The sequence below is a fragment of the Phascolarctos cinereus genome, unplaced genomic scaffold, assembly GCF_003287225.1.
Source record: "Phascolarctos cinereus isolate Bilbo 61053 unplaced genomic scaffold, phaCin_HiC Scaffold_2;HRSCAF=192, whole genome shotgun sequence".
Classification (NCBI taxonomy): domain Eukaryota; kingdom Metazoa; phylum Chordata; class Mammalia; order Diprotodontia; family Phascolarctidae; genus Phascolarctos; species Phascolarctos cinereus.
The window spans coordinates 144600373-144626816 of record NW_027555625.1 but is presented as its reverse complement, the minus strand read 5'-3'; the positions used below and the strand labels follow the sequence as shown (position 1 = coordinate 144626816).

At 35.5% G+C, this 26444-nt stretch overlaps 1 protein-coding gene across 7 annotated transcripts in view; it reads left to right on the top strand.

Moving 5' to 3' along the window:
• The window catches only part of HMBOX1 (homeobox containing 1), a 218412-nt gene that overhangs the window by 115964 nt on the left and 76004 nt on the right, over positions 1-26444 (top strand). For all 7 annotated transcript variants that reach the window (XM_020988851.2, XM_020988824.2, XM_078149658.1 and 4 more), the window contains 2 exons: positions 6241-6351; positions 23508-23661. In XM_020988851.2, the coding sequence (XP_020844510.1) occupies positions 6241-6351; positions 23508-23661 (265 nt within the window). The remainder of the gene's footprint in view (positions 1-6240; positions 6352-23507; positions 23662-26444) is intronic.

Below are 26444 nucleotides of genomic sequence, written 5' to 3'. Positions count from 1 at the left end.
TACAGTATGCCACAGGCTCACCTACCAACCCTTGTGTGTTAAGACCTGTTGGTGGACTTGACCACTGATCAGTTACAACTTGCATTTTGTGTGTTTATTTGGAAAATAATGTAATCACTATGACTTAATCACTACGACTTTTAAAAATTCTCATCTTTCCTTATGCCTCCATCGTCCCTTTATTTTTATTCAACACCTCTCCAATTGCACCAGAGGCTACTACCACCCACCTTGGATCATTCCAGTGCTTCCCAGAGGGTGGTATCACCCACTTTTTGAACCTATGAAAAACTAAGAGCTGCCAGTATCAGTAATGGGGACAAATTGGAGACCTTTCCAGTAAGATCAAGGGTAAAGCAAGGATGTCCATTACTGCTATTGGTATTCAATATAATATTTGAAATACTAGGTGTAGTGATAAGTAATTGAAGGACTAAGCATCAGCACAAATAGGAAGCAAATGAAATAATTAACAGTTTTAGCAAAGTTACAGAATATAAAATAAATCCACATAAATTAACATCATTTCTGTATATTACCAGCGAAATCTAGTGGGAAGAGATGGGAAGATGTATTCCATGTAAAATAACCATTTCTGTTTATTCATTTCAGTCATCTCAGGCTTTTTGTGATCCCATTTGGGGTTTTCTTAGCGAAGATACTGGAGTGGTTTGCTATTTCCTTCTCTAGTTCATTTTGCAGATGAGGAAACTGAGGCCAGTAGGGTTAAGTGACTTGCCTAGGCTTAGGAAGATGAGTATTCTTAACTCCAGGCCCAGCACTCTATACACTGCACTACTTAGTGGCCCAAAAAGTATAAAATAACTCCGGAGTCACTTTGGCAAGATACCTTCAAGAATTATGTGAATATATCTACAAAATGATCTTTGCACAGATAAAGATAGATCTAAATAATTGAAGAAATATTGTTTATAGCTTGGCCAAACCAATATAATAAAAGTTGCTATGCTGCCTAAATTAGTTCACTTATTCACTGCCATTCTAGACTACCAGACAATTTATAGAACTAGAAAAAATAACAGCAAAATTCATCTGGAATAACAAAAGATGTAGCGTCTCAAGGGAAATAATGTATAAAAAATTAAAAGGAAGGGGGCCTAGGAGTACCAGATCTCAAACTCATAGCATTAATTATCATGTTTGGTACTGTTTAATAAATAGTTTGATCAGTGAAACAGATTGGTTGCATAATATGTAGTAGCAAATGAGTAAGGTAAATAATTATTTTATAAACTCCAGTATCCTAACTATTGAGCTAAGAGCTAAGTATTCAATAAAAAAAAAAAAGAACTGTTGGGAAAACTGTGAAGCAGTCTGGCAGAACCTAGATCTAAAGCAATACCGGACTCTGTGTTCTATGATAAACTCCAAGTAGGTACATGACTTTGACATAAAGGTAGACAACATAAACAAATTAGAGGAGTAAGGAAGAAATTGCCTGCCTGAATTATAGCTAAAGGCTGAAAGGTTTGGCATAAACAAAACCAATGCAGCTGAAATTAGAAGCAAAGTAGAAAATTGGGAAATTATATTTACAGCAATTTTCTCTAACAGAGATCTCATTTCTGAGATAAGAATAAAAGCCATACCTAAATGGTTAATGGATGTGTCTGGGCAGTTTTCAGAGGAAGAAATCTAAGCTATCAGTAGATATATGAAAAAGTGATATAAATCACTCATTGATAAAGACATGCGAGTTAAAATAACTTTGAGGTTCTACTTCGTACTCATCAGATTGGCAAAACTGACAAAAAGGGAAAATGACAGGTGCTAGAGAGTCTATCGAAAAACAGATAGGTATTAAGTTTGGTAAAACTGTGAACTGGAAGAAAGTTATTAAACTGTAATCCCTTCCGACCCAATTATCTCAATGTTAGATCTGTACACCAAAAAGACTAAACAAAGAAGAAAACGATGCATGCATATTAAAATATTTGTAACAGCTGTTTTTATGGTAACAAAGAATTGGAAACTGAGAAGGTGGCCATCATTTGGGAAATGGCTGTACTAGTTATGGTATATAAAGGTTATGGAATACTTTTGTGCTGTGGGAAATCATAAAGGGGATGATTTCAGAGAAACCTAAGACTTGAATGAACTGATACAGAGTTTAGTTAGCAGAACCAGAACAATTTATCCAAAAACTGTGAAGGCTGACAACTTTGAAAGACTTTAGAACTCTAAACAGTGCTGTGGTCAACCATGATTCTAGAAAACTTATGATGGAAATATGCTGTCTCCCTTTTGACAAAGATGATGAACCCAGAGTACAAATTGAAATATTTTATTTTAGGACATGGCCAGTGGCAGAATTTGTTTTATTTGAGTATACACGTTTGTAATGACAGTTTTGTTTATATTTCTTTCTCAGTGTGGGACAGGTAGTTGCGGGGCAAGAGAGAATGCAGATCTTTTTATTGAAAAACATTTAATGAAAAAGAAAGAAAATGCAATCCATTATGGTCTCGTTCTGTTTATTCCTGCACCTACTTCATTGTTTATATGTATGTCTTACACATATACATATACATAGCTATACACAGAACTCACCAGTGTGTTTTTCCTTTGCGGCCAGTTAAGCAGAACTCTTTCCAGTGATGATGGCTCTCATTTAGGATGTTCCACAAATGAGTATTTGCAGTCAGAAGAATGTCTTCCACAAACAGAATCTTTTATTGGATTTGGGAAATCTCTCTCATTTAGTGTCTTCCCTTGATGTCCTTCATGATGTTGGAAAACTCCTTTGGTGAACACATCTTTTTGTTTATACCTTACTTGATAATAACATTAGAGATTTTTCAAGAAAAGTTATCTCTTACCTTTTTAAAAAAGTCATATAATTTTGATATTCATGAGAGACACTTTACTGTGTGAGAAGAGAGTCTGTAAGGAGTCATTTTGCTTTGCCAAATCAAATGTGAAGTTTTTTAATAGTTAACGAACACGATGCATAGCAGGACCTTGTACTCTATATATCTTTCAACTAATTGTGTTATTGTAAAAATATCCAATGCTGTGACTGATTTGTTGCTTTGCTTTGTTTTGATTTGTTTTTCTCTTTTCAGAAGAGGAAGAATGAGGTTTATAGGGAGGGCTGATTAATTAAAGAGAAATGAAGTTTTTATACTGTAGTATAAAAATAAGACTTTTTTGAAGATGATTAGGCTTATCTGTTGGTAGTTATTAATACAGCCTTTTCCTCCTCCTTGTCACGGAGATCGCATTTCTTGGTTGAGGTGGTTGGTTCCTAGGCTCTTCCGGTCTCCTTGGTGTAGCAATTGATTAATGTCAATTAAACTTTCTTAGGAAATTATGATCTGTATTGATATCTCTTCTGTTGTCCCATTTACATCCCAACAGTTTTTTCAGGTAGATTATAGTCGCCTTACTTCTGGGTCACATCTCATTTTTATGCTTTTTTCTAATTTGGTATTGATTTTTATCTTTGTGCTGGTGGTCTAATGATACAAAAAAAAAACCCCAACCACTAATTTAAAAAAGGTGGCTAAAGGAGTAGGGTTTTTTTTGGGGGGGGGGCTGCCTGTTAAAATATTATCAATTTTTGTCTTTGAAGTTTTACTTGCCTCTTAACTCTCAAAGAAAATGTTCCTGATTTGTAGACCTAAATCTTTCTATATATTTTGTAAATAAAATATTGATCTTTCTTATTTCTTACTCCTTTCTTTTTTCTTTTTTCTCATTTCTTACACTTACAAAAGTGGGCTGGTAAACATTTAACAACCAGACTTTGGTGGGGGTAATGTATGCATATACTCTTTCAAGTTAAATCTGTATTAACAGATTAAGTCTAGAGAGTCAACAAAACAATGACTCAAGGCTCTGATTGAAGCCATTGCCAAGGATCAGATGTGGCATAAACACTGCTATTATTTTCATATTTATAATTGTAACAAATACAGATGACTAATTAGAACTCTAATGTATCTTCTGTGACTTTCATCTTTATCCCTATTTTACCACAATAGATAATACTTAGTAAACTTTCTTGATTTTTTTTAACTTGTTTCCCTCCATTCTCTGGGTCAGGCTCTAATAATATATGTCTATAATAAGAGGAGAAAAATAAAAGCAAAGAAGTAATATCAATTCAGCATATATTTATTAAATCTTTTGTTCTCTTCCAGGCACTGTAGATATAAGGTGGGGGGGGGGGGCATGACGACAATATTACATTCTCCTGTCCACTGCAACTTGTAAACAAATACATGAAACAGAAAATAATTTGAAGAGGGAAAGTCTATTAATGATGAGAGGAATCAGCAAAGGTTTTAGTCATATGATATGATATGTAGCTAATATATGATAGTCATATATTAACTAAATCTTGAATTCTAAGAGTTGGGAGTTTGGAGGGAATACATTAGTAGAAGACGGAATAGCAAGTGGGCCCTCTTGGCTGGAGCATTTAGTATATGAAGGGAATAATATGTGAAATACATTGAAATAGCTCATTTTATAGATTGTATAGCTAAGAGGGAACTCAGATCATCCTGTCTAACCCCTTCATTTTACAGATGAGGAAACTGAAGTTAGAGGGTTTAAGTGATTTCTTAAGTTTACACAAGTAATCAATGCTGTAGCAAGGACTTGAACACAGGTGCTTTAGTTCTAAAACCCACTGTTTATTTCCACACTGCTAGTAAGAACCAGATTAAGAGCTTTAAATGCCAGGGTGAGTTCACATTTTCCCCTTAAAGGATAAGTAAGATTTCTGTCTGAAGATTTTTGAGCAAAAGAGTGATATAGTTAGACTTGTACTTTAGGAAGATTATTTTGGCAGCTGTTTGAAGAGTGAATTGGACTGAAAGGAGGGAAATATTAGGAAGCTATTGTAGTCAAAACAAGATACCATATTGTGGTTACATGAGTACAAAGAAGAGATTGCATAAGGGAGATGTTTTGGAGGTAGAATTCGTATGATTTCATTAATTGTTTTCATATAGGAGCAGAGGAAGAAGGGAAAAGTGTAGGGTGATTTTGAGGTTTTGAACCTAGATGACTGGAAGATCGAGGATGATTTTAATGGAAATAAGGATGTTTTTGGCATGGGGTAGCTTTAGAGGTTAAATTGTGTAATATGAACCATATCTTAAAATGTAGGAGAGGCTGCATGGCATAGTGATTAGAGAGCTGGCTTCACAGTTTGATAGACCTGGTGCAAATCTTTCCTTTGACTTACTGGCTCTTTGACCGTGGGCAAGTCTTGTGATCTCTCAATGCTTTTGACATCTCTAAGACAGTAAGCTGCAGAAAAAGTGCCAGCCTGCATCAGTATAGAGAGTTTCTTCATATGAAAGTTTCCTTTAGGGGCAACTAGGTGGTGCAGTAGATAGAGCACCAGCCCTGAAGTCAGGAGGACCTGAGTTCAAATTCGGCCTTAGACCAAACACTTGACACTTACTAGCTGTGTGACCCTGGGCAAGTCACTTAACCCCAATTGCCTAAAAAAAGAAAAAGAGAAAGTTTCCTTTATCAGTGAAATCACAGGTCCAGCCCCTATTTCTATCCCTGTCTTAGCCTTTCAAAAAACTCGTGTACCTGGTTTGATACTTATTTCTTGAAATGAGCATTATTGGATTTAGAATTCAGAAGAACACAAATGATCATAGCATCTAGCCTCCTTATTTCTAGGCTAGTAAATATGCCCACAGAGCTGAAGTGATTTAACCAAGGGTTACATATATAATAAGTAGTGAGTCAGATTTGATCCTAGAAACCATTATCTAACCGTCACTAACTAATTCTGTGTCTTCTTTTGAACTGTATATGATTTTAGTGCAGAAGTGGTAAGGAAGTCATTATTCTAGGAATTAATAGTCTACCTGTAAAAAGGGCCCAAATATCAAGAGGACTGGAGAGACTTAGCTAGAATGATTTTTTTCCTAATGAGATTTAGTAGAAAGAGAGCTGGATTTAGAGTCAAAAGACCTGGATCCTGAGTCTCTTTCTTACTGTTTCTATAAATTTAAGCAAATTACTTTTCCTCTCTGAGCCTCACTGTAAAATTAGGTGATTGAACTGATTTCCAAGATCTCACCTAGGTTTAAACCCTCTTTTCCTCTGAACTCTGTGTATAACAACATCTTGTTTTAAACCTGAACACCTATTCTTCCCTCACCCAAAACCAACAAAAATTGTAACAACTTAATTTTTGTAATTACAGCATCCAAAAAAAAGGTTATTTGTTTCCCTATATAGGTATCAGTCAGAGCCGGATTTCCCATTGGCTGTTGCAGCAGGGGTCAGACTTGAGTGAACAGAAGAAAAGGGCATTTTATCGATGGTACCAGCTTGAGAAGACAAACCCTGGTAAATAATTATTCTTTCAGTATGTTTCTTTTGAAACTAATTTGTGTGATTATTTCATGGAATACCTTGTACTGGTTTGCTTTCTAAAAGGTAGCTGCATATTTTCTCCTTCTGTCTCTTTTGAGATGTGTGGGGAGACAGAGACAATGAGAGACACTAAGAAGAGAGAGAATGGAACTAAAATGTTTGATAAGAATAGCATTCAAGTTCTTTTTTTTTATTCTAATTTCTGTGTTTCTTCTTCCTCTTCCTCTACTTCTGTGGTTTTTTCAGTATTTTCTACCCACAGTTTTGAGAGAGAATGATCTGCATTTTGCTTGGCATTAGAAAAAAAAGAGATTATTTCTTACTCTCTCCATTGATTTGGGAAGGGGGAGAGGTCCCAATTTGTACTTTCTTTGGTGTAGGGAGGTTCTAGTGAGGAGGCTCTCTCAGCTCATGCAGATCAGCAACCATTTTTAGAACTTTTCATCTTAGATTGTTGTCAGGTGACCCAGATCTTTCTGACTCTAAAGCCCTGCTTTCTATCCAGTGCTCTAGAGGTGTCAGCCTTGCTGCCTGCACTCCTGAGTACAGGACCAAATTAAAACATAATTCGAAAATGGTTTTTTCTTTTTTATATGAAAATACAATACAACATAGATGTTATTTTTTTTCTGTTTGGCTTGCAGGGATTGTTTCTATTTCAGTTTGACACTACTTTACTACACTGTTACCTTTCTTTTCCACATCCAGAGGTATGCAAATCACAAGATTCCATGATTAGTTCTTTTTTAAAAATTACATTTTGAATAAGAAATGAATTTTGAAGTATTTTGTAATTGGGGTGTGTGTGTGTGTGTGTGTGTTCTCTGCTGATGAATTTCTACTTTTAATATAATTTCTGTTTGGGTATACAAACAGTTCTCTCTTTATACAAGTTCACATTATGCAAATTTGACTTTTATATAAAGAATTCTGAAAGAAATACACATTACAAAAAAACACCTGTGTTAACTTTACTGTATAGGACTGTGCACACATTCTCTCTCTCTCTCTGCTCCTTCCCCTCAGTTTGTTATTCTCCACTCTCCCCCAGTTATCTCTCAAAAAAAAAAACCAAAACCAAACTTAAAAAAAAACTCTCCAAATGAAAGCAGAACAGTTGTACAGAGAGAACACTACCACTGATGCCTCCAGTGTGAGAGAGGAGACCTTTGCCGCACTCCAGCCACCCACCTGTGTGTCCCATGTTTGTCTTCTAGGCTTGGGCGTGTGCATCCCCAGTCCCCATGTGTTGCTTGTCTTGTCTGTGTCTGGCCCCATATATCTGCCCCCATGTGTTCTTCCTCTTGATTCTGGCCAGGCAGCCCCCACAAGTTCCTTCTGTTCTTACTTCTCTGTCCCTGGCTTCCACAAATCCTTGAACTGTATGAGAACCACTCCCTGTATAATCCAGCAGCCTTTTCCTCCCTCTTTCCTTTCGTTCCCCATATCCATGGGCAAATTCACAGTAGGTAAAAATGGCTTTATGTAGCAGTCTGCAGAAGATACCACTGATGTAATGTGAGAACCTTCTGTACAGGGTATTTTCTAACATCCGAGAAATATGGCATAGTGGCTCTAGTGAAGAAACAGTAGGTTGAGTCTTTAATAAAAAGTGTAAAAAGTGTTTTCCGTGACTAGCGGTGGCCACAAAATAATTTTCTCTTGAATTAATCTTCTTATTTTTCTCCCAACATAAGTATAAGGCACACCAACAGTGCATGAATGAAATCAAGAAGCGTTACTCCCAACCACTCAGTTTTATTGATGCCTTTTGATTTTATATCACATTAATCTCTAAATATCACTATCTATTCCCCTACTCAAGGAATCTTCCATTATATCAAATATTTTATTTTTTTTAAAAGCCAACCAACACATTGCTGCATTTGTCAATATATGCAGCATTTTTTTAATTTTAATTTTTTTTTTAGGCAATTGGGATTAAGTAACTTGCCCAGGGTCACACAGCTAGTAAGTGTTAAGTGTTTGGTCTGAGGCTGGATTTGAACTCAGGTCTTCCTGACTTCAGGGCCAATGCTCTATCTGCTATCTGCTCCATCTAGCCGCTCCCTGCAGTGTTCTACAACTGTAATCTTCCACATTTCCAGTAAAAGGAAGACAGTTTTCTTATCTCTTCTCTGCCATGAAGCTTGATCATTATGATTCTTTACATTAGTCATTGTTTGTTGTTATATAAATAATATAACATTGTTTATGTTGTTTCCCCAGTTATGCTTACTACTCTTACCTCCTTCTTCCCCATCCTCTTAAAAAAAAACCCACAGTTTTTCTGACTAACAAACTTTTCTGCTAGGGAAAGATTCAAAGATAAGTGCCAAACAAAGTCACTCAGTCAAAAAAGCATTGTTGTTTACTCTATTCCAAGCACTATGCTAAGCTTTGGAGCAGCTATACTAATAGAAAGTTTTTCTCTGAAATCTACCTTACTATAAATATAATATAAATCATTACAACACTTTTGTTACTGCACACAATAATCTCCCAGTTCTTCTTACTTCACTTTGTATCAGTTCATACAGGTCTTGCCATACTTTTCCTGAAACCACCCCTCTCATTATTTCTTATAGCACAATAGTATTCCACAGTGATGTACCACAACTTGTTCACTTATTCCTCAATTGGTAAAAAAGACCTTTCTTTTAAGTGTGTTATAGTAGAGAAAGTGCTGCCTGTGAAATCAGGGTAATGGTGTACAAATCTTTCATCTTACACTTACTACTTGGGTGATCTGGATCAAGTTACTAAACCTGGACCTCATTTTTCTTTTTTTTTAAATAAGAGGATTGGACTAGATGACCTCTGAATTCAGTCAGTAAACTAGCATTTATTAAGCACCCCATGGATTTAATTGTCATGTCTATACCAATGATTCTCAGATCTGTTGATCTGAGATCTCAATGAACTCCAGTGGCTCCCTGTCACCTGCAAATACAAATACAAAATGCTTTGTTTGGCATTCAAAGCTTAGCCCTCTTCTCCCTTTTAATCTTCTTAACATCTTACTCTCCACAATATACTTTTTGATCCACTGACACTGGTCTTCTGGCTGTTCTATGGACAAGACACTCCATCTCTCAGCTCTAGGTGTTTTCGCTGGCTGTCCCTCATGCCTAGGATGCTCTTCCTCCTCAGCCCCACCTATAGACTTCCCTGTCTTCCTTCAAGTCCCAACTAAAATCCAGTCTTATACGGCTAGCCTTTTCTAACTCTTTAATTCTAGTGTTTTCCCTCTTTTAATTATTTCCTATTTATCTTGTATGTAACTTGCTTTGCATATATATATTTGCGTATTCTCTGTCATTAAGTTATGAGCTTCTTAAGAGTAACGACTGTATTTTGTCCTTTTTTTAATATCCCCATTACTTAACAGTGGCTGGCATATAGTAGGCACTTAATAAATGTTTATTGATCAGATGTCTAGTGGATGCTATACACTCTTCTTTAATCATCTAGACAAAAACTGAAACTGATCTTAAAATGTTTACAGACTCTCAGAGGAGGCAATGTGTAAATAAAATAAGTTTATATTAAATAAATACAAAATACATATGAGCTGTTTAAGTATAAGTAGGATGGAAGGTACTGACAGTTGTAAAGATCAGGAAAAGTTTAATGTAGAGGTTGACAATTCAGTAGAGTCTTAAGGGAAGTGCATAATTCTGTGTGGTGCAGAGGTGAACGAAAAAGTGCGTTCCAGGTACAGGGGACAGTTTGAAGGCACCAAGCCGTGAGGTGAATGAAGGGCCTTTAAATAAGGAATATCAAGAATGCCAAAGAATGTGAGAAAGTGTGTAGTGTATAATGAAACTGGGAGGTTACTTTGCAACCACGTTTTGAAGGGCTTTTAAAACATAGGGGAGTTTATATTTTTTATCTTAGAGACAATAAGGGGCCATTGAAGTTATTGAGTTGTAAAGTAATGTGATCAGACCTTTGCTTAAGGAAAATCACTGGCAGCTGTGTGGAGGACGGATTAGAGCGAGGAGAGACTTGAGAAAGGGAAGCCAATTAAAAGGCTGTTGTAATAGACCAATTGAACAGCCGTGAGGGCCTGAACTAAGGTGGGTGTGGGGGGGTGTAGTGCCACGTGAGTAGTGAGAACGAGATTTATGTGAAAAATGCAAGTAAAAATGATAAGATCTGGCAACTGGTTGGATATGTGAGATGAGGAAGAGTGATTAGTGGAAGATAAAACTAAGGTATCAAAATGGAGACTGGAGGATATTGCTGCCTTTGACGGAAATAGAGAGTTTCTAACCTCTAGGGTTCTTTTTTTGGATCTTCACTCTGCATCCGGTGTGTCACTTATCCCTTCCAGATAAGTGCTGTATTCAAATTTGATAAACATTCCAAGTTTGCCTTTCTCTAAATCATTGATAAAAGTACTAAACAACACAAGGCTAAGTATAGATACCTGTGGTGTTCCTCAGTAGACCTCTTTCTAAGTTGTCGTTGAACGTTTATTGGCTATTTTTTTAATCCAGCCATTCAACAGATTCCACATCTATTTAAATCTGTTCTCACCTCTAGCCCACCATTTCTCTGTCTTTTCCATAAGAATAGAATAAGAACTTTTATCAAGTTTTTTGTTAATCATTATTTTATCAAATTGTTCGCTAAAATCTTAGAAATGGATAGATGATGGATAGAAAGGTAATATATACACAAGTGTCTATCCACTGTCTCTATTTAGCTTCAGTTTTCTTATCTGTAAAATGGGGATAATTTCACCTACCTCCTAGGGTTGTTGTGAGGATCAAATGATAACTTGTAAAGTACATAGCACAAAGCCTCTGACCTCTTCATTCTATACTCTGGTGAAAGGATCAACCAATCTATCAGTATTAAGTACTTACTGCGCATCAGTTCACCCTTCTAAGCACTGGGAATATAAAGACAAAAGCAAAATAACCTCTACTCCTATTCTCAAGGGGCTTGCATTCGAATAAGGGAGCCACTATGTAAATAGGTACAAAATATATACCAAAGACTATAAGCACCCACCTGTTATCTGCCTGCTAATGATACTCGGAGTTGAGTTTCTAGCCCCAACCTATAGAATACAAGTTTCTTGAAGGAAAGAACTATTTTCCTTTTGTTGTTTCTCCAATACTGAATAGACGGTATATGTTTAATTCAGCTTATTGTACTGAATTGGTGATTACTCTGAGCTCTCATCCCACATTTAATTATCTAAAAGACTCTTGCTTTTAGGTGTCTTGCTGTCAATTTGAACCCAATATATCTGATAGAATTCAGCACATTCCTTTAGAATAACTTCGTTTTTCAACTTGGTATTTTTGTTGAAGCTCCTAATCAGCAGGAGTTGAAATCTTGGAAATTCATCTTTGACTTTTTTTCCCCCTCTATCTCCCATGTATAATCAACTACCTTGGATCCTATGCCCCCACAGTTTCCTTCTCTCCTAACCATCAACCACTGTTGACCAAGCTTCAAGAGCCCTGATCCCTCCACCCAGTGAACCTGAAATTACTCTTCTGTAACCCCCTATTGGCCATAAAAACATTTGGGGCTGTTCCTTTGAAATATCTCTGATGTTTCTCCCCTCAATTTTGTCACAGCTACCAACCTTGTGCCAAAATTAATCCATTTAATCTAAACAGGTCTATCTGTTTACAGTCTGTCTCCTCTTCAATCCGTTTTACAAACTGCCAGCAAGTTTCTTCTCCCCAAAATACAAATTTCATCATGTCACTTACTCAAGCACCTCCAGTTGCTCCCCATTGCCTTCAGACTCTCAGGTTCTAAGAACTTTTGCCATGGAGGATTTGACAGGTCAAAGAAATCCCAAGAGTAGAGTGGAAGGAGCGATTCCTGACAACTTGTTCCCTCATTATTGACTTGCAGCCAAAATGCAAAAAATATCTTTGTCTCCAAAACCATTACTTTGCCCTCAGTTCATGAGAATTCACAGGAGCTTTGTCAGTCCCAGTAGCAATGAAGTACTAGGTATAGATATATTTAAAGTTTCCAAAGAATTTAATGTATATTATCTGATTTGTTAAAGAATAACCCATGTAGTACATTACAGTTTGTGAAATACTCCACATACTTTCATAATAACATGCATACTTTCATTTGATCCTCACAGCAACCCTAGATTGTACTATATGTTGTCTTTTCAGGGTTTTATTTTCTTTGGTTAAAATGTAATTATATCTTCTTATGATAATTTTAAGATTCAAATGAAGGGAAGGGATAATGGTGAGGATGGCAACTACTTGAAGAAATCCAGAGAATCACTTAGAATTTAAAAGTAAGATCTGTAAAACATTGTTTAAAGCAAATGATATAATTTAGACTTAAAAAAAATTCCAAGTGTAAGTCTCTTAGGACAAGGACTGTTTTTTTGCTCTTTCTTCTTATTCCCAGTGTTTACCACAATGCTTGGCACTGGTCACTTGGCAAGATAAGTTAGATACAGATTATAAAGGATTTTTAAAAGGGTTTATATTTTATTCTAGCTTCTATAGGGAGTCACTGAAGCTTCTTAAACAGGGTAATGATATCATCAGATCTGAGCTTTAAGAATATCAGTTTGGCTGCTATGTGGAGAATAGGTTAGAAAGGGAAAAGATTGGGATTTCCACAACCGATTAGGAAATCATTACAATATTGTAAGAGGTGATAAGGTTCTGAACTAGTACTTCTGGCTATGTGAATAGAGAAAGTGTAAATTGCCAAATTTGTTGTGGTGGTAGAATTAACGAGACATGTCAGTTTATTAGATTTAGGAGATAGGAGAAAAGTGTGAAATTGAGGATGATCCTGAGGTTGTAAATCTGGGTGACTTGTTAGTTGATATTTTCCTGGACCAAAATTGGAAAGTGAAGAAGATGAGTTCTATTTTCATGAGAGAACTTGGGTTCAAATCCTTTCTCTGCCATTTTCCATTTCTGTAACTAACCTTGGGAAAGTCACTTAATCACTCTGGGCTGGGCCTCTGTTTCCTTAAGTATACATAATAAGCATTTAATAAATGCTTGTTGCCTGCTTGCCTGCCTTGTGGTGAATGGTAAGATTAAAGTTAGAATACTATATATGACTGAGATGGAGTGTAGAGGCTGATGAACTTTAGTGATATCTACATGCGTATTGAAATTCTTAAGAAGAGAGGCAGAACTTAGGGTGTCGGGGAAGTTTGAGCACAGTTACTGAAATACCTGAATGGAAGAAGAATGACTTGAAGGTCAGTAGAAAACCACCTTCAGACTTTGAATAGGATGATATACCTACATGATGTGAACCTCAAAGAATGAGAGATTACTGAGTATCACTGCAGTGATGGGGTCATAAAGTGTTAATGAAATGTAATTGCCAAATTAATTATGTCTTTCTTCCTCTTGGCAAAGTCTGTTTAGATGTCATAAGAGAAAAAGAATACCTAATAAATTCTATTTATATCAGTCAGTCAACAAGCATCTATTTAATAAAATCCAAACAGGCCAGAATTTCAGTGTCAGCCATTTTAAGACCTCTCAATGACTAGGTCTTAATTAGTTAAACATGTACTAAAGGTTTTTCCATATTGTTAACTACATTTGTGTTTACCTGATGCCCTAAATTGTAACCATGTGGATATTCAAGACTGGTAACTCCCTTAGCTCTTTAATGTCTCCCAAGCCTATACCCTTATTTCTGCTACTAGCATCAAATAGTACTTCTCCCAAAAGAACTACAAATCAGTGCATTTCATGTGGTTGAAGAGAATTAAAGTCTGAGTAATGACTACTTTGATAATAAATGAAGCAAGAAAACAGTGGTTGCAGGAAGACAACTTTTCAGGTTCTTAGAAGAGCTTTTATTAGTAATACATTAGTTTCTATTAATGCCAAATGTTAAACTTTACATGTTATCTTTTAGTTGCTTTCACCTTTATTCTTCAACCAAATATTGGAAGAACTTAAAATATTTTCCTCTGTTGTAACTCGTATTATGTGTAATCTTTTGCCATATGAAAAGATTTTTAGCTCTAGAAGATATCTAAATGTGACCTTCAAAAAGTAAGTAAATGTGTAGGATGGGGAAAGGGTCTAAACCTGTGATTTCATTAATGTGTAATATCTCAGATTAGGAAATTATCTTTAGTGATGCAGCCAGGTATTTCAGTGGATAGAATACTTGACTTGGATTCAGGAAGATCTGAGTTCAAATTGTGCCTGATATCTTCCTCCCATACCTTCCTAGCACTGTTACTGTGGGCAGGTCATTTAATTTCTCTCTGCCTCAGTTTCTTCTTCTATAAAATAAGAATAATAATAGTGCTTCAGTACTTGTTGTGAAGATCAAACTAGATAATGTTTGTAAAGCACTTAATAAGCCTTAAATGCCATGTAAATATTATTTACCTATTTGTTTGTTTGTTCTCTGAACCTTATAGTCTTGGATCCTAGGGCACTAAGAGGTTAAGTGATTTGCTCAAGGTCCCACAGGCAGTTTGTATCAAAAGTAGGGCTTGAATCCATATGTTCCTGGCTCTGAAGCCAGTGCTCTATCCACTGTGCCATGCTGCCTTTATACACACACATAAACATATATACGTAGACATATATATGCATGTATGTACAATATATATTTAAATGTGTTACATAGAGACGTTATGGATATTGAAGTAATGTCTTCATCGTGTCTTCCTGACTAGCGTTTTATTCTTGTTGAATATGTAGCTCTGAATGATATATTGGTGGCTTAGCTAGAAACTTTCATGAAAATGCTATGAGTCATAATCACTGTGGTTAATACTCTAGAACCCCTTTCCTAAAGTTTGGGGGGTTTTTTGTAGAGTGACTATTGACAGAATAATATAATGATGAAAAACAGAGCCTGTGATATCCTTAGGGGGGTACTGTCTAGTCCTCTTCTTTAGCTAGGGAAGGGATTGGGGTTGAGGCCAGGTTTATTAGGTTCCCCAACTGGAGTAGGAATAGAACATCAGCCTTTATACACTAAAGTAGATGGGATTGGACTTGCCATCTCTCACCTTTGCACATAGTAACCAAATGAACCTGTTCTTCAGAGGCGTTATCACCCTTAGTCATTGCCCAGTTTGGTGGTTTATTCTTATCTAATAGAAACCGAAAGGAAAAAAAATCATCCCTTCATTTTAATGGAACTTTCTTAATGTTTCTTTATTAAAGTACATTTTAGGGGCAGCTAGGTGGTGAAGTGAATAGAGCAGTGGCCCTGGAGTCAGGAGGACCTAAGTTCAAATCCAGCCTCAGACATGTAACACTTGCTAGCTGTGTGACCCTGGGCCAAGTCTCTTAACCCCATTACCTAACCAAAAAAAGAAAGAAAATAAAATCCCATACATAAATATGTTGTACTAATCAAATAGTATCAATAATACATAAGTACCAAGAATCATAGTATTTCAAAACAGCAGAAAAGGCTACACTTTAGAAGCTGGAAAGACTTTTGGTAACAGGAGTGCAGTCCTATCAATCAGTCAGTCAATAAGCATTTATTAAGCTTTCAGCTGAGGGCTAGGAACTGTACGCAAAAGACTCTAGGGACATAAACACAAAAGTGAAATTCTTTATTTTTAAAAAAGTTATTTATTTATTTTTAGTTTTCAGTATTCACTTCTATAAGATTTTGAGTTCCATATTTTCTCCCCATCTCTCCCCCTCCCCCCACCCCAACTTCATATAAGTCTTTCCAGGTTTTTTCTGAAGTCTGCCTGCTCATCATTTCTTATAGCCCAATAGTATTCCATTGCATTCATATACCACAACTTGTTCAGCCATTCCCCAACTGATGAGCATTCCCTCAATTTCCAGTTCTTTGCCACCACAAAAAGAGCTGCTGTAAATATTTTTGTACATGTGGGTCCTTTAAGTGAAACTCTTTTTAAGGAGCTTATGAGTTTATATGGGATTGGGGGGTAGAAGAATAGTTACTTATTTAATATATATGAAATAAATATACAGCAGCTTAGGAGAGGGGGAATACTAGTATACTTGATGTGTAATATAGTTTTAGCAGAGTCTTAGATGAAATGAGTGATTCTATTTTAGGCATGAGGAACTGCCAGCACAAAGTGTAGGAGGTGTGAACTGCCTTGAGTAGGGACATCAAAAATATTAAACTGGCTAGGCTGTGGAGTTCAGAGAGGAGAGTAATATAGTAAGACTAGAAAGATTGGTTGTGTTAAGTTATAAAAGAGCCTTAAAAGTCAAACCAAGGAATTTATCACTGAACTGAAGAAGCCACTAAAGTTTATTGACTAGGGGAATGACATGGTTAGATGTGTGCTTAAGGAAAATCACATTCACAAGATTTTGAAAATGAATTAGAATCAGAAGAGTTGAGGCAGGTAAACCAATTAGGAGGTCATTATAATACTCCAGGCAAGAGAGGTGGAAGGTTTTGAACTAAAGTGGTAGCTGTGTGCATAATGAGAAGGAACTGGGTGCCAAAGACAAGATAGTAGAAATAATAGAGGCATTTAGGAGTTCAGCCTAAGTTGTGAATCTGAGTAACTGAAAGAATGGATGCTTGGTATTCTCAATGGAAATAGGGATGGTCGAAAAAGGTTTTATAGTAAGATAATGAGTTTTGGTTTAGCTATGTTCATTTGAAACAACTACAGGACATTTAGTTTAGAATAGGCAGTTAGATGTTTTCTTTTAGCTCAAAAGAGAGACCAGAACTGGATATACCTATTTGAAAGTCATTAGCATAAAGATGATGATTAGATCTGTGGAACTGAAGACATTAGCAAATAATAAAATGTAGAGAATAGCAGAGGCCTCCGTTCAAAGCTTGGGGGCTATTCGTGAAATGAAGGGACATGCTATAGATGATGATCCAACAAAGGAAACGGAGTAGGAGGCAGACAGGTAGTAAGAGAACTTGAAAAGACTAGCATACTGAAAGCCTAGTGAAGGGAGAGGCATCCAGTTGGATTGGGTGTTCTACAGTAGCACGTGCTTCAGAGAGGTCAAGAAGAATGGTGAGAGATAAAAGACTACCATATTTAGCAATTCAGAAATCACTGCCATGTTGATATACCAGTTGGCCTTGTAAGAAGAAGAGCTTCCCTATTATCAGAGACTGGAGCAAGGGATAATTTCTAACTGTTTTAGGATTTTAAGGAAGAAAAAGGAACCTTCAGTGAATTGACACACGTTTTCCCAGAAAAAAGAGTTGAAGTCCTTAGGAAGAAGGTATGGGAGATTTGAGATAATAAGAAGTTTAGAATAGCTTCTGTGCGAAGTAGAATAGAAAGTCAATTTTGAGGGGGCGTCAAGATGGCAAAATGAGAGGAAGCATTTTTGCCCAGCTCATCTAGCATACCTCCTCCACAAAAATCTAGAAAATACAGGAGTCTAAATTCTGGTAAGAGAAGCCAAGAAAAAGTCACAGTGAATCATTTTTCTAGCCTAGGCCAGCTTAGAAAGATAGAGAGGTCTTTGGACGGTGGTGGGGGTTTGGGTAGGTGAGTAGAGGAGGCTGGCAAAGGCCCAGCAGCAAGCAGCATTCCAACACCCAGAAATTGTAAGGAGGCTTCAGACTGAACTCCAGGGCAGCAAACACCATGGCAAAAAAAAAGGTCCCAGGGGACCCCCGAACTAGCACTGGGAGCCAGGAATACATGCCATTTGAAAGATCTATCACGCATTACCCAATTCTGGGTCACATTGTCAAGGCAGAGAGAAATGGTCACAGTAGAGCAGATCCTATCTATATATGAAGCAAGGATCAAATTGCAGAAACTTAGCTGCATGGCTCTGAGCCCAAGAGCAAAGTAGTGATTCAGTTCTAATCTTTAATCCCACATATAAGCCTGCAGTAGAATAACCACGCAAGAGATCAAGACCAAGAGGGAGCTAGTAGTTTAGTCATTCTAAACCTGCAGATCCTTTTGAAAGGTTAACAATGACTAAACCAGCAGCAATGTACTGAAACTCAACCACACACAACCCAATGGACTCAAACCTAGGTCAGGAACTTGCAGGGTTCACACCAGGAAGGCAATAAACAGATCTGTCCCCTACATCACATCACTTTGGAAACACTGAAAACTTAGTCTCCCCAGACTGAGATGTGAAAGCAACAGTACAGAAAAAGACAGAAACTCTAACCAGACATTTCCTTCCTTCTCCCCAATAAGACAGCAGAACCCATACAGTCCAAAGTCAAGAAGTAGGATAGAAAAATGAACACACAAAAAAAAGAACCTGACCATAAAGAGCTACTATGGTGACAGTTGAAAGCTCAAGACACAGAAGACATCTATAAGCACAGATCAGACACAAACCCAACAAAAATTCCTAAAACAATTAAGGAGGTTTTTTCTTTTTTGTTTTGTTTTTTCAGTGATTTTAAAAAGCGAATAAGAGTGGTAGTGGGAAAAAATGGGGAAAGAAATGAGAGCTATGCAATAAAATTATGAAAAGAGAATTAATAGATTGGTAAAAGAAATACAAAACATTACTGAAGAAAATAATTCATTAAAAATTAGAATTGGCCAGGTGGAAGCTAATGATTCCATCAAATATAAAAAAATAAGGTCAAAAGAGTGAAAAATAGAAGAAAATATGAAATATTTCATAGGGAAAAAAAACCAGTTGACCTGGAAAATAGATTGAGAGATAATTTAAAATCATTGGATAACCTGAAAGCCATGAACAACAACAACAAAAAGTCTAGACATCATGTTTCAAGAAATTGTAAAGGGAAATTTCCCAGATATTTAGAGCCACAGGGCTCTACTGGTCAGCTCTTGAAAAACCCAAAATGAAAACCCTCAGGAATAGTATAGCCAAAACCCAGAATTCCCAGGTCAAGAAGAAAATGCTGCAAGCAACCTGAAAGAATGAAGTCAAATACCATGTAGCACTTTCAGGATCATAACAGGTTTTAGCATCTATCACTTAAGAGGAATATAGGACTCCACTATCTCTAATAAATTTCAGCATAAAAATATCGAATAAAATATTTCCATATTGAATACAGTAACACATTTTGTAAGGTTTTATACTATCACATGGTAGTTGGACTTCTACCAGGAATATAAATTTGGGTCCAATGTTAGAAAAAGTGCAATAGACCATATTAGTAGCAAAAAAGAAAAAATTTAATGATATGATTATATCAATAGATGAAAAAAAGCTTTTGAGAAAACATGATAACCATTTCAGTTTAAAACAAACAGTAAAAAACATAGGAACAAATAGACCTTTCCTTAATATGGTAGGCATTATTTATCTAAATCCAGGAGCTACTGTTATCTGTAATGGAGAAATGTTAGAGGTCTTTGCAATAAAATAAGATCAGGAAGCAAAGATGTCTATTGCCACTGTAATTTTTAATATAGTTACTGAAATACTAACCATAGCAACAAGACAAGAAAAAGAAATTGAGGGAATAAACATAGATAACAAAGAAGCAGTGCTCTCACTTTTTGTAGGTGATATGCTAGTCTATTTAAAAAACCTAAAATTTAACAAAAAAAAATTTAATTGAAACAGTAACTTCAACAAAGCAGGATATAAAATAAGTCCACACAAATAATCAGCCTTTCTATATTTTGCCAATACAGTTCATCAGAGAAAGATAGAAGATGAAATACCATTCAGATACCTATCACATGTTAAAAAATTGGATTTTACCTGCTCAGAACACACAGGAATTACATGAATGCAACTGCAAAATAATCTCTACACAAATAAAGATCTACCTAAATAATTGGAGAAATACTAATTTCTTATGACTGGGCTAGGCCAGTAAAATAAAAATTATATTATAAGTTAATTTGCTTATTCATTGCCATACCAAACTACCAAAAGATTATAGAATCATAGACTTATACAGTTATAGAATTAAGAGGGAAGATAGCAAAATTTTTCTTGAGGAACAGAAGGTCATGGATCTGAAAAGATTTTTTTTAAGTGGTAAGGAAGGGGCCCTTACAGTACCACATTGCAAGCTATAGTACAAGGCAGTAATCATAAAAAAAAAAATTGAAAAGTTTATTTGTGATACAGTTTAAGTACACAACTTACAGAGAAGCAAATGAACAGCATTGTGTTTGATAAACTCAAAGACCTTAGTTAAAAATTGTTGGTAGAATTGTAGAGTAGTCTGGCTGGGATTGAGTTCAGATAAAGAGCTCATACTGTATAATACAATAAAAATAAAATTTCTAAATGAATACAGTATACTTAGATATAAAAGGTTACATCATAAACAAATTAAAGGCTCAGGGAAGGAGATACTTTTTTGAACTGTGCTGTAGTGGATAGAGTGATGAACATGTAATCAGGAATACCTGAGTTCAAATCTGGCCTCAGAAACTCACTTATATATTTACTTGCAGGCAAGTCACTTAATCTTTCTCAGCATTAATTTCTTGTATAAAATGAGGATAATACCACCATCCACCCTACAGGATTATTGTGAGGATCAAACAGGATAACATATATGAAATGTTTTGCAAACCTTACAGTGCTACATAAATGCTACCTACCTGTTCCTAATATCATTATTAAGGGTTAGAAGAGTTCTTGACCAAACAAGGGGTAAAGATAAAATGACCAGGAGATAAAATGTACAATTTTGATTATATATGTATCTGATATGCTAGACACATTGAGATTAATTCACAAAATACTTATTATAATATACTGTGTACAAAGCATTTTTCCCAGCTGGCAATATAAGATAAAATAATCTTGCCCTTTAGTTTACACTTGACTCTAGTGAAGGAAGCTCACAGTAGTCGACCCTTCAGGCATTTAGCATTTGAGAGATTTTCATATGTATATATTTTGGGAAGGAAATATACATATACTTAATTATGCAAAAGCATACCAGGTTACACAATAAGATATCTTTCAGTCAATAAATGAACACATTAAGCATCTGCTATAATGAGTGCCCTTTGACCGAGGAATACCACTACTTGACTTGGCCTGTACCCAAAAGAGATAAAAGAAAAGGAATAGGCCCTTTTATGTTGAAAAATATGTACAACAGCTTTTTTTGTGATAGCAAAAATTTAGAAACTAAGAGGATGTCAAACATTTGAGGAAAGGCTGAATGAGTTGTGGTGTGTGAATGTGATAGTACTTTTGAGCTGTAAGAAATGAAGAAATAGATGACTTTAAAAAGAAATGACTTATGAATTGATGCAAAGTGAATTGAGCAGAAGTATAACAATTTATAGTATAACATGATTATTATAAAACTGAATCATTTTAAAGGCTTTTACATACTTACTGGTGAAGCATGAGATGAATAGAACTAGAACAATTTATAAAGTAACAACACTACAAAAAAACAAACAACCTTGAAAGCCGTAAAAGCTTGGATCAATACAGTGACTATTGATGATTACAATGGACTGATGTTGAAGCCTGCTGTCCATTATAGAGAAGTGATAAATTTAGCATGTGGAGTGAGGCATATATTTTTGCATACCATTGTCAAAGAAATTTGTTTTGTTTGACTACGCATATTTATTATGGGAAATTTATTTTTCTTTTTTTCCCAGTAAAGGATTGGAGGAAGAAAAAATAGATTTGTGTTAACTTTTTAAAAATTAGAGAAATATGGAGGGAGTGTAGTGTAGTGTGGGGTTAATATACTTTTAAATGATGTCACAATAGTGTTTGTTTTACTTAACTGTTTTACTTTGTTACAAGAACCCTCACAAGGTAAGAGTAATCTATAAATGTAGATAATGTAAAAACAAAGCACATTAAAATTTATAAAAATACACTTTAAGAAAAAGAATTTTTTGAAAATGTCTACTATGAGGGCAGCTAGGTGGCGCAGGGGAGTTCAAATCCAGCCTCAGACACATGATACTTCCTAGCTGTGTGACTGTGGGCAAGTCACTTAACCCTAATTGCCTCACTAAAAACAAAAAACAAACAACAAAATAAAACAAATAAAAGTGTCTACTTTGTACCAGTACCATGCTAGACACTGGAAATACAAGTTCAGACTAAGAGAAATATACAAAGAAATAGCTAATTCAGGCGATTGGATAAAAAGACTAATCTGGTAGTAAAAATGTTGAATTATAACTTCTAAAAATATATTTTAACATATTCAGTACATATAGCAACAGGAATTTGGTCAGCAACATGCTGATTAGTGGTCCGGCCAGACCTGATCTAATGGACTGACAAAGATGACTTGTAATTAGTATGTCAAATGTTTGTATTTCTCCTAACATACTTGACATTTAAAAACAGCTCATGCTTATCTAGTTAGTAGTGTCTCAGAAGAAAGGATTTGCCAAGAAAAAAATGTTTCCTTCCTGTTGCACTTTCTTTATTAATGGAGTCTGTATTTATGAAGTTTTATTATTTAAAACCTTAATTTAAAAAAATACCTGACAAGGGAAATGAAAGGTTCCAAATGTAAAAATTTGAAGTAATCCTGTAGTATATTAAGAGGAATTTCCATAAAATGTTTTTACTCTTCCTTCTCTTAATAATATATCTAATTATAACAATTAATAATTATTTACTAAGGGAAAGTTAACTAATAGAATTATTACTAAGTAAAAAAATCAGAATTCCTTATTCTCAATCTGAGGTGTAAAGTTGAGCACATTATTTAGCACTAGAAGAACCAGGTATGTCATTTGACACAAAAATTTACTTAGTCCTTCAAGATATTTTTAAATTCCAGTCTTTCTGTTAAACAGTGTAGAGGAATCTAGATTGTTTTTTTTCCCAAGAGGGATTAAGATTTCTCTAGAAGGATGGGAGAAATTCCCTACCAAAATATGAATCCTAATCCTAAAGATATATTATTTAAATAAAATTAAAAGGGGGAAGTCTGAATCCTCATGTGTAAAATAGGGATAATAATAACATCTCACAGAGTGGTCATGAGTATCAAGTAAGATAATGTGTGAAAAGTACTTTGTAGCCTTAAAAGTCTAAATAAATGTGAGCTAGATATTATAATAAGATTGTATGTTGATGGCTCAAGATTGAAATAGAAAGATAGGACAGAAGCATATGGTATATTTGTTCATGGATTACATGGCATGCTTTCCTTAGCTTTTGTAAGGACTAAAAAAATCTTCATTCTGTTAAAAAATACTGTTTTTATTTTAGGTGCTACTCTAAGTATGAGGCCTGCTCCCATTCCAGTAGAAGACCCAGAGTGGAGACAGACACCTCCCCCAGTCACTGCAACGTCTGGTACATTCAGACTACGGCGAGGTAGCCGATTTACTTGGAGAAAAGAGTGCCTGGCTGTCATGGAAAGGTACATTTTGTCCTCTTCTTAACAGTTGTATGGATGAAATATCTCCTAAATGTAGAAAAGAGATTACCAAAAACAAAACAAAATTTTAAAAAAGCCTTGACTAGAATCCAACAAGTGCTTTTATTTTTTTCTTAAGATTATCTACTGGTTTCCATATAAGCACCATTTAAGAAATATTTTAGTGTTGTAGGCATTGTCATATTAGAATCTGAATCTTATATGGCCCTTACATTAAATATTTTCACAAATGAGTAATTGTTTTTGCATCCTTGGGATTTAGGTGACAGTTTGTTTACTTAATTTTCATTTTATTTTGATGAACTTCTCCTCTTGGTTCTTATCCTGGGTTGTTTTCATCCAGTTTATGTCAGGCTTTAAACTGGATTCTAGAGTATTATTTACTGAAGTTATCTTCATTTTTATATTCCCTAGCTCTGATTAATAATATATTAATAACTAACTCTCAGTGAGATCATTAGTAAAGCACATTGAGGTTCTTTGGAATGAAGATTCTCTTTTGGAAAGATCATGTCCTGTCCTTGGAAAAGTCTCATTTTTTTTGCCAGTTCATCTCTCTTCCTTCTTTCACTTCCAACTCTGCCTCTTCCAGAAAGGCTTCCCTTATTAATCCTACCAAATTAGTCATTTACTTAATGTACCTGCTTCTGTGTTCAGATCATTTTATAAAATTTTTACTGATTTATTGTTTTGTAAATGTTCATATGCCACTTTGTAACCTTATTTTCTTTCTAGGTAGCTTATAAATCCATTGAGGCCAAGAGCCATGTTTTTTATATTCTCTACATTCAAATCAGTTAATTAATAAGTATTTATTGTGTTTCCTACATGGTAGGCGGTGAGGATACAAAGACAAAAAATAAGTAGTTCCCCTATTTCAAGAGGGAATTGCCTAGTACTTTTCTCCTTATTGAATACTATGCATATAACAGGCTTGGCAAATATTCACTGAGTCGTCAAAAAATCAGCTTTTCAAGTTGAGGATCCCTGGCTAGTAGAATCAGTAATTTTTGAAAAGTTAATTTTGACAAACTTTCTTTTCAAAAGAAAATGAATAAGGGTAAGCTTTTCTTTTGAAAATACTGGGAAACCTTAACAGATTAAATGAAATTTTATGTAGTATAAGTAAGTAAAAAAGTATCAAGTAGAATTGTATATATTAAGAATATTTCAGTGAAAATATGTGTGGCTTGAATGTGGAGATATAGATAGGAATGTAATTATATGTACATTGAAGTTAGTATTGTGTTTTCACTAATTGCAGTATGTGTAAAAATACAGGACTTCAAAATGGCAGGTTTGCATCCAAATTTCAAACTTGTAAGTTGATAATAGAAAGTGTTACTGAGATGCAGAGATAGTGAATGTGTGAGCCACCAGCTCTTTTCGCCATAGTCGCAGGATGTAGAATTGGAAGGGACTTGAATGGTCATGAAGTCCAACCTGTGCCAGAAGGAAGTGCTGCTATAACAGCCAGCAGTTGCTCATCCAGCATCCAGGGAGTAAGAACCTACTGTCTCCTGAGGCAGTCCATTCCACTTTTAGACAGCTTTAAGTTTTAGAAATTGTTGCATCTTGGTAATTTGCATTCATTGCTCCTGTTTTTACCCTCTTGGACCAAAATTTGATTTCTCTTTAATATGACAACCCTTCAGAAACATCTAGGTGATAAGGTAAGGGGATGAGATACTTCATTAAAGTGATGTCTTCTTAGTGGAGTGAAGGAGATGCATACAAGAATCATATAATCACTCAATCTCAGTGTTGGAAGGGACTAATTGGCCATCTAGTCCAAACGATGCTACTTGTCTTCTAGGTTCTACCTGAAGACCTCCAGTAAGGAGGAACTATATATTCCACTTTTGGATAGCTCTAGTTGTTAAAAAGTTTTTCCTGACATGAAGACTGAGTTTACCTTTCTGCAACTTCCACTCATTTCTCCTGGCTCTGCCCTCTGGGGCAAAGAAAATAAGGCTTAATTTTTCTTCCATTACAGCCTTTCAAATACTTGAAGACACCTGCTGCATCTCTCCCTAGGTGTTCTCTTTTCCAGACAAAATATCCTAATTCCCTGAAATAATCTTTATATGACATGGATTCCTGCCCCTTCATGATCCTAGTTTTTCTCTTCCAGATAATCTCTTGTTAATGTCACTCTTAAACCATAATGCTTCAATTTGAACACAGTACTCTACACATGATCTAGTCAAAACAGGGTACAAAAAGAGGATTGGGTATGAAACTGCAGATACCTGTTATAAACAATTTGCTTTTCTTTTTAATCTGTAAAAGGCAACTCGTAGCTTTCAAATCTGTCCTGCTAGTCAGTGTTTCTTTATTTCTGCTTCCCTTCTTTTCTCATGTTTACATTTTATAAATCACAATCTTCCTTCCCCCCCCCTTTTTTTTTTGCTATCCGCATGCCTATCCTCCTTTGATGTCATGCTATCCCCTCACTGCTGGCCTTGGAAAAAAAGAAAACAAAGCATATTTAATATATATAGTAAAATAAAACAAATTCCCACATTGGTATGTCAAAAAAAGGTATCTTATTTTGCATCAAGTCTGTTACATCTCTACCAGTTGGTAGGTATCATGTTTCATCATTAATTCTCTGGAATTGTAGTTGATCATTCCATTCAGAGTTTTCAAGTCTTTAAAAGTTGTTTTTCTTGCCTAAAAAAAAAATTTTTAAAAAATTAAAAGGGGGCAGCTAGGTGGTGCAGCGGAGAGAGCACTGGCCCTGAAGTGAGGAGGACCTGAGT